General features: G+C 57.6%; 1 protein-coding gene across 1 annotated transcript; it reads right to left on the bottom strand.

Annotated features, from left to right (window-relative positions):
* Positions 1-269: 269 nt before the first annotated feature.
* Positions 270-5,870, bottom strand: NPM3 (nucleophosmin/nucleoplasmin 3). Its single transcript, XM_074159090.1, has 6 exons — positions 5,815-5,870; positions 3,953-4,038; positions 3,055-3,174; positions 2,117-2,210; positions 1,569-1,698; positions 270-1,448 (listed from the first exon to the last, which is right to left on the bottom strand). Exons 1-5 carry the CDS (start codon positions 5,855-5,857, stop codon positions 1,583-1,585), a joined length of 459 nt encoding a protein of 152 aa, XP_074015191.1. The 5' UTR covers positions 5,858-5,870; the 3' UTR covers positions 270-1,448; positions 1,569-1,582.
* Positions 5,871-9,278: the final 3,408 nt, after the last annotated feature.

Here is a 9,278-nt window from a genome sequence, read left to right as displayed (position 1 = left end):
TTACCTTCGGGAGCACACGTGGAGCTGGGTCCCTACCCAGTACAGCTGCCCGTGACTCTGCCCCTTCCCTCGGTAGCCTGGGTGCGGCGCTGAGCTGGCTGGTGGGGTACAAGAGTGCAGAGCCCACAAGGAAGAGAGAGGCCCCTCCTGGGAATTCCACAGCATCAGCAAGGAAAGCAGATGTCAGGGACAGGACACGGAGGAGCATCTCCCACTGCAGCACATGTGGGAGGAACCTGTCACCCAGCAGTGACCCCCCCACCAGACCTGATGCCTGAGAGACCTTTATTCAGAGTGTAAAAGCAGTTCTTTACAAAGCAGATAGACCTAAAACCTCCCTCCAAATCACAAATAGGCTGTGAGCTCCCACCCCACCACAACTGCAGCTGAGGACACAGCCCGGGCCCGTTTCACACTTCCAGGTGTATAAAAACCATCTGTCCCAGTTTCGGCTGGGATAATTCACTTTCTCACGAGCAGCTGGTCTAGTGCTGTGGTTTGGATTTAGGATGAGAGTAATACTGACAACACACTAACATTTTAGTTATTGCTAAGCAGTCAAGGGCTTTCTGCTCCTCACGTGGCCCACCAACAAGGTGGGGGGCACCCAAGAGGCTGGGAGGGGACACAGTAGGAGAGCTGACCCCAACTGACCAAAGGGATATTCCACACCATGTGGTGTCACGCTCAGCATATAAAGCTGGGGGAGGAAGAAGTAAGGGTGGGGACATTCAGAGTTATGGCCTTTGTCTTCCCCAGTAACCGTTACGTGTGATGGAGCCCTGCTTTCCTGGAGATGGTTGAACACCTGCCTGCCCGTGGGAAGCAGGGAATGAATTCCTTGTTGTGCTTTGCTTGCGTGTGCAGCTTTTGCTTTAGTTATTAAATTGTCTTTATCTCAACCCACGAGTTTTCTCACTTTTCTGATTCTCTTCCCCATCCCGCTGGGCAGGGGGAGCGAGCAAGTGGCTGCGTGGTGCTTAGTTGCTGGCTGGGGTTAAACCATGACAGCATCAAATTGTGAGTAAAGAAAGACAAAACCACTAGAATCAATGAAACTGCCTGTCCCACCACTGGCTTTACGTCCCTCTGCTGGGGAAGGGGCCTGGAGTGGGTATTTCAGAGCTAGGGAGAGGAGGTGCATGGAGCAGAGGTCCAGGAGAGCAAAAAGGCACAGGGCAAGGATCACCTCCTCCATCCCTGACTCCCAGTACGGGGGTAGGGGAGAGGGGATATACCAGCAGCATCCATCCAGTTTTGGGATCAACCTCCCATGGCTGTGGGAAAGGAGACACCCCGGTGCTGGGAGCAGCCCCTGTTCCCCAAAAAGTTACAACAGGAAAAAAAAAAAAAAAACCAACAAAAACCAACGAAGCAGCAAATGTTGAAGTCCAGGCAAGAGGTGTCCGAGGTAAAAGCTGTCCAGGTAGAGAAGTCCCAGCGAGTACCTGGAGGAAGAACCAGACTGAGACCAGCAGCCTCCCGCGGCAGGGCAGCTTCCACCCACACTTGCCGCACTGGTGTCACAGCCACCTGGACCCTTCCCCCGAGGCTGCCTGGCCCCTCACCTTGCCTGGAGATGTTACTGCTTCCTCTTCTGCTTCTTGGCTGGCATGATAGGAGCAAGCTCCTCCTCCTCCTCCTCCTCCTCCTCAGACAAGTCATCATCCTCCTCAAAGGAAGCATCTTCCCTGTGCACTGGGGGGACACACAGATAACTCTGTTACACACCAACTTATGTCTCTGCAAGTGGCCCCCAAGACACCCCAAAAGCAGAGCAGCCCAAGGAGCACTGGATGGAGCAGGTTCAACAGCAGCTTGTGGGCAACAAGCTGTATCCCAGCTGGAGAGAGGTCCCGGAGGGGAATGGCAACAGCCAGCCATGGGAAAAGGGGACAGGGTGGGTCATCCTTTTTCCCCATGCACAGCTTTATGGCAGGGAAGTAATCCCTGCATGGAGGTGGCCCCTGGGGAACCAGCACAGAGTAGGCACCAAGTACACGTGTTGAGGAGAGCAACCTCCCAGGGGGTCCCTCCCCAGCCGGTGCTCGTGCTGGAGGGAGCCCCTCCATACCCCTCGCTCCTCCCGAGCCTTTCCCCACACACGAGTCCTTACTGATCCGGTGCCAGCCGGCGAGGTGTACTGGGCCAGAGCCCGCTGCCAGGCGGAAGGTCACGGGTGGCTGCAGCTTGAAGTTGTCCAGACTGAGCTGCAAAGAAGAGAGAGATGAGGCTGAGTTAGGGTGTGCTGGGCTTGCCTGGGGCAGAGATCATTTTGTTCAGAGAAGCCAGTATGGGGTTACGTTTTGGATTTGTGCTGGAAACAGTGTTGATAACACAGGGATGTTTTCACTATTGCTGGGCAGTGCTCACACAGCATCACGGCCTCTTCTCCTCCTCACACCACCCCACCAGCGAGCAGGCTGGGGGTGCACATGAAGCTGGGAGGAGACACAGCCAGGAGAGCTAAGCCCAACTGACCAAAGGGATATCCCACACCACACAGTGTCACGCGCAGCATATAAAGCTGGGGCAAGAGGAAGGAAGAGGGACACGTTCGGAGTTATGGTGTTTGAATCCCCAGTCACCCTTAGGTGTGATGGAGCCCTGCTTTCCTGGAGATGGCTGAACACCTGCCTGCCCATGGGAAGCAGGGAATTTGCTTTGCTTGCACACACGGCTTTTGCTTTACTTATTAAACTGTCTTTATCTCAACCCATGAGTTTTCTCACTTTTACTCTTCTGACTCTCTCCCCCATCTCCCCCGGGGGACTGAGCGAGCAGCTGCAGGGTGCTTAGTTGCCGGTTGGGGTTAAACCATGACAGGGACAGAGATAAAAAGCAGAACGACCCACAGTCCCCAGCACAGCACTGGGCCCAGCTAAACATGTCCCTCTGAGGGCATCTACAGCCAGACCAAGGCTGTCCAGGACACTTCCCTGCGAGCTGCAGACCAGTTCATGGTCAGGACCCTAGGGGAAAGGTCCACAAACATCCAGAGACATCCAGTTCCCTGCAACCATCCCCACCTGAGTCTTCAAAATGACCTCTTACCAAGGGCTGGCACGACAACTTCAGATTCGCCACGGGCACAGCGATCTCCTGGTTCTCGTGGTTTCGCCCAACGACCTCCACCACGTTGCACTCGTCCTTGGCACCGTCTGTGAGGCAGACCTGGGTGAGAGCAGAGATTGTGAACTACTGCTCTCCCAGGGGACACAGCAGGGACAGCTTGGGCTCTCCGTGGGACAGGCGACCCACAGCAATGCTACCAGCCCAGTTGCCATGCAAGGTGGGAGGGTGCTGCTCCACAAAACAGGGAGAGCATGGAGCCCCCCCCACCCATGGCAACTGCCCCTGCCCACATCCTGAGGGGTTTTGTGCCTTTTCCAGCTGGGACAGCTGTTCCTCAGTCTCAAGGGATGGCACCTGGGCTGCATTTTCTGCTGAACTGATCCATGCTGGCAGGTCCTGTGCTCCCGGGACAGAAAGCATCCCCCAGGGAGAGTCAGGAATGGAACCCTGCATCTACCTGGGCTTGGAGAGCAACAAGCCAGAGGCCCAGGTGAGGGGGGGCATGTTCATAGATTCACAGATTCATAGATACATAGATTGGTCCAGGCTGGAAGGGACCTCCAAAGGTCATCTAGTCCGACCTCCCCGCAGTCAGCAGGGAGTTCTAGCAGGAAGTTCCAGCAAGGTCAAATAAAAGGAAAAAATACTTTCCTTCCCCCTGTGTCTGGAGTATTCCTTTGCTGAATAGCCTCCCAATGACACTGGATTTGCTCAAGCACCTCCATAAATATTGACAGCCCTGTGCCCTGCCCCGAGAGCAGCCAGCGCCAAGACCTCAGCCAAGGGAGTCCCCTGATCCAGCCCGGCAGGGAAGGGGGGATGAGGCTGGGGGCCACCATGAGAGAGGACGAGCACAGTTAATTCTCATTTGTCTTACCACAGACAGGGCCAAAATGTGGTCAGAGTCATCTTCCTCATCCACCTGGAAGGTGTAGGACTTGGTACTGGCGGTCAGCTCGCAGCCTGGAAAGAGGACATCCAAAAAGCTGCAGCAGCCGGTACGTAGCCCCAAGTGCCATGGGCAAAGGGTTCCCAGAGCAAGCCCTGACTGGGCAACCACATCCCTAAAACACTTTATTTTCTCATGCTCAGGAGCAGCCTCAGGCCAGGGCACCCCGAATAAAGCATCCCTAAGAGCTACACACCCAGCTCAGCACCATACAAGGACAAAACACGTTGTCCCCGAACCAGGCTGCCACGAAGCAGTGCCCGGGGCCAGCCAGTACAGGCAGGGTAATGCTCATCCCCTCCGGAGCCACACAGCCAGGGCGCACTGCTCTGGACAACGGGGAGGGAGCGGGCAGAAAGGCAGCCCTGCTCTCCCCAGCGTCAGCAACGCATTCGCTCTGGTGAGAATCTGGAGGCAGAGACACGGAGCGTGAGAGGATGAGGATGAGGAACACCCCGAGGGGAGGATGCCGGACCGGGCTGCAGGGAGCTGGAGTCCCTCAAGGCGAGTGCTGAGACAGATTTTATTACATACTTCTCCAAACAGCTAAAAAAAAAAAACCAAAAACAAAAACAAAACAAAAACAAAACCAAGGGAGATGCAAAATTATATCCTTGGCTCTTCGGATCAGGATTCAGCCGACGGCGGGGAGGAAGGGAAGGCAGAGAGCGCTAGGTGTGTTTGGTTATTGCAGGATGATTCACCGATGTGAAGCAGATGGGAAAAAGGCAGACCTGAGCCCTGCACCCCCCGGGGGAGGAACGAGCCCCAGCAAACGCAGCCCGGGGCAGGACCTCTTCCCAACCGCGCTTATGCGTCCGGCTCACCAGGGCAAGGACCGAAATCCAGGTGCATAAAATGCTCGGGGGGGGGGGTTGGGAACTGCTGCTTGGGTTCCTTGAGGTGCTGCTCTGCCCCCCCTTGAAGGTGCCTGGGGCCGGGAGCGGCCCGGGAGGCGTCCGCCCACGCCCGCTCCAACACGCCTTTGGGGACAGCGCGGGGGCCACGTGTGGCGGGGGCTTTAACCCCCAAAAAATCCTCCCGAGGAGGAGGAGGAGGAGGGACGGGGTCCCGCGGCGGACACCCACCGAACGCTGACGGGGGACTAAAGGGAGGAGCACCAGCGAGAACCAGCACCACCACCACCCCCCCCACCATCCCCCTCCAACTACTCCCAGCCCTTTGCACCCACATGAACCCCAAAACCCCATGCAGCTTCCCCCACAAACCGGCCCCGGCACCCCCGCCACGTGCCCGCCGCCTCCCGGTTTCCCGGTTCCGGTCACACACGCCTCCATCCGCTCCGCTCCCCGCGGGTCACCCTCACCCCTGTCTCTCTCCGCACTGTCCCGGCCCTGTCCCCCCCCCGGCCTCCCCCCAGCACGTCTAGTACCCCCCCCCCCCCCCCCCGGGGCTCAGTAACGCCCTCCACGTGTCCCTCCAGATCCACGTGTCCCTCTTCCCGCACCCCCGCCGCGTGTCTCTGCTGCCCCCCCAGATCTCACTTGCCCCCACCGTGTTCCTCTTGGGCCCCCCCTCCTCCCCCGCGTCTCTCTGCTGCCCCCAGCTCTCTCATTTGCCCCCCCTCACGTGTTCCCCCCCCCCAAGTCTATATTCCCCACCCACGTCCCCTGCCTGCCTCCACGTTACTCCCCCAAACTCTGCCCTGCCCCCCAATTCATCGCCCCCACGTCTCTCCCGTCCCCCCCCCCGGGATCCCCACGGTCTCTCTACCACCCCTTCCTGTGTGTGTGTGTGTGTCCGTCCCCCCCCCGCCCCGTCCTGCTCACCGAAGAGGACGCTGCCGGGGCAGCCGGGCCCGTGGGGTTCCATGCGGCGGCAGCGCGGTGCTGGCGGGGGGGGGGGGGGGGGGGGGGGCGGGCTGTACCGGGCTGTACCGCCCCGCTCCGCCCCCCGCCGGCTCGGGGGCGGGGAGCGAACTAAAGGGCCCCGCACCATCATCCCGCATCCCGGGGGATGAATCTCGGGGGAACCCCGGCTGGCGCGGATAAGGTGAAGGGGGCCTTTCTGGAGGGACTCACTGAATTTCACTGAATTTTTAGGGTTGGAAAGGACCATAGAGATCCTCTAGTCCGACTCCCCTGCTAAAGCAGGGTTGCCCAGAGCACATCACTCAGGGCTGCATCCAGGCGGGTCTTGAAAATCCCCAGGGAAGGGGACTCCACACCCTCCCTGGGCAGCCTGTTCCAGGGCTCTGGCACCCTCACCCGAAAGAAGTTCTTCCTCCTATTTGAATGGAACTTCCCATGTTCCAGCTTGTGCCCGTTGCCCCTCGTCCTGTCACTGGGAACCACTGGAAAGAGTCCGGCTCCATCCTCCTTCAACCCACCCTTTAGATACTTGGAAGCATTAATAAGGTCTCCCCTCAGCCTTCTCTTCTCCAGGCTACAGAGTCCCAGCTCTCTCAGCCTTTCCTCATCAGGGAGATGCTCCAGGGAGGGAGACTTGTTGATGAGAAGGCTCCGGGGAGACCTCAAAGCAGCCTTGCGATACCTGAAGGGGCTACAGGAGAGCCAGAGAGGGACTCTTTGTCAGGAGATGTAGCGACAGGACAAGGGGTAATGGTTTTAAATTGGAAGAGGGGAGATTTAGATTAGATATTAGGAGGAAATTCCTTACTGTGAGGGTGGTGAGAGCCTGGCCCAGGTTGCCCAGAGAAGCTGTGGCTGCCCCATCCCTGGGGGGGTTCAAGACCAGGCTGGATGGGGCTTTGAGCAACCTGGTCTGGTGGGAGGTGTCCCTGCCCAGGGCAGGGGGTTGGAGCTCAATCATCTTTAAGGTCCCTTCCAACTCTGACCATTCTGTGATTCTATGTGTGGGGAGGGGGAGGAGCTGGTGAAATGCCCTGTTTAGAGTTATTTTGATTTCCTTGCACTAAAAGCGGAAGGGTTAATTACCCCAGCAGGATCCTAATGGCTTTTCCTGGTAACCAGCCCCTTCTGTCAGATGTTTTCTGGGGGGTAGTCGGGAGTGGGGGAACAGTGGAAGGGGAGAGGGTCCCTCATTGTGAAGATGAACAGCCCAAAAGCCACACTGGAGGTGAAAGACACCTCCCCATCCCTTAACTTGGGGGAGGGGGGGTGTCCTGGCCATCCTCGCCCACTCAGCAGGACAATGCATTTACTGACCACACGGCTGGCCCTGGAAAGGCCACACCAGAAAAATGGCCCTTACACGGACAAAGAGTGTATGGGAATTCTCACCCTGGCTCCAGGGCACCAGCCTTCCCGGGCATCGGGGAGAAGACACAGGCCACCCATAGAGGCAGAAGGGCAAGGAGGTATGAGAGGGGTAGGAGGGTGAGAGGAGCACCTCATCTCACCTCTATCCCTTTAAGTGTGGGTGAGGGCGAGAGCAGCGTGATCTGAGGCAGGGGGGACGACTGTGGTACAGCAGCCTGTGAAGGCAGAAGGCACTACCCTCCTTCAGAATCTCTCCAAGGGAGCAGAGGGCCAAGGCTGACCCGTCAAAGCAGAAAGGGCAGCAGCCCCGTCCCTGCTGCAGGGGCGGAAGGGGGAGCAGCTGAATTAAAACCAACCCCGCTAACGATGAGCTCACACCCCGTTCCCGGTGGGAAGCTGGCTCTGCTCCCACCGCAGAGGAGACCTCCACCAGCCGGCCGTTTGTTCCGCTCCAGCTGGAGTCAGTTCAAGAAGAACACGACTGAGGAGGTTTGAAAAGCTCATCCCGGTGCCGGAAAGAGGCGGGCACTTCCCCAGCCACGGTTATACAAGAGCACCCCTTTGCTTCTGCCGTAGTTACATACGTGACCCATCAGCGGCCACCACCCTGGAGCCAGGGAGGCAAGAGCACCCGCTTCCGCTTCACTCTCCCTTAAAGGAAAAGTCCCGTCCCCCCCACCACGTCCAAACCTGCCTCCGCGGCGCAGACGTGTCGGACACAGGCAAGTCATATTGCTGTTTCTGCCATAACGCCGTGACAGAAGAAAACGAAAGACAACTAGACGCAACACGTGATGATTTTGTAAAGAAAACTCCCTGTTTTAACGTGGCACCTGTTTACTGGGTTGGCAGAAAAGCCTTAAACTGCTTATTCCCCTTAGTTGGCGTGTTATCGCCTTCTCCACAACATACACCTTTTGCAGTGCGTAACCTGTGCGCCTCCACGGCAGCGGATGAACTCCTGAGCACTCACCTTAGGAAAAAGCAGCTTTTCATACCCCTAACCCCATCCCTTTTGCTCGGCTGCCCTTCTCAGCAGGAAGCTACTTGCCTCAGCTCTCTCAAGTGCTCACCTTCCAAAGTCACAGAATCACAGAACGATATGGGGTTGGAAGGGACCTCTGGAGATCATCTAGTCCAACCCCCTGCCAAAGCAGGGCCACCCAGAGCAGGGTGCACAGGAACGTGTCCAGGCGGGGTTGGAATGTCTCCAGAGAAGGAGACTCCACCACCTCTCTGGGCAGCCTCTTCCAGGGCTCTGCCACCCTCACAGGAAAGAAGTTCCTCCTCACATTTAGATGGAACTTCTCATGTTCAAGTTTGTGCCCATTCCCTCTTGTCCTGTCCCTGGGCACCACTGAAAAAAGACTGGCCCCATCCTCCTGACACCACCCTTTAAGTATTTATAGGTGTTGATCAGATCCCCCCTCAGTCTGCTCTTCTCCAGACCAAAAAGACCCAAGTCCCTCAGCCTTTCCTCATCAGAGAGATGCTCCAGGCCCCTCATCATCTCTGTAGCCCTCTGCTGTCCCCTCTCCAGCAGTTCCCTGTCCTTCTGGAACTGGGGAGCCCAGAACTGGAGCCAGTGCTCCAGATGGGGCCTCCCCAGGGCAGAGCAGAGGGGGAGGATGACCTCCCTCCACCTGCTGGTCACGCTCTTCCTGATGCACCCCAGGACACCATTGGCCTTCTTGGCCACCAGGGCACATTGCTGGCTGATGGTCATCTGTTGTCCACCAGGACTCCCAGGTCTTTTTCCTGAGAGCTGCTCTCCAGCAGGTCAGCCCCCAACCTGTGCTGGCACATGGGATTATTTCTCCCCACATCAAACTTGGTGAACGTGGAACTAAGGCCTGACTGTGGAGCCACAGCGGTTCCCCTTACACACTGCGTGACACCCCTCAAATTACTGTGTCCCCCCTTGGTTTTGCTGACAGGCCAGCCAGCATTGCAGCAACTTCTAAACCCAGCAGCCGGCAAGAAAAACAAAACAGAAGAGTAAGAAAGGGGCAAACAAGCACTGCCACAACACAGCTCCCACTGGCTTTGCC

This window comes from Numenius arquata, chromosome 15 (assembly GCF_964106895.1).
Source record: "Numenius arquata chromosome 15, bNumArq3.hap1.1, whole genome shotgun sequence".
Taxonomy (NCBI): Eukaryota; Metazoa; Chordata; class Aves; order Charadriiformes; family Scolopacidae; genus Numenius; species Numenius arquata.
Note: the sequence above shows the minus strand (reverse complement) of the source record. Positions and strands in the feature narration are given on the sequence as shown.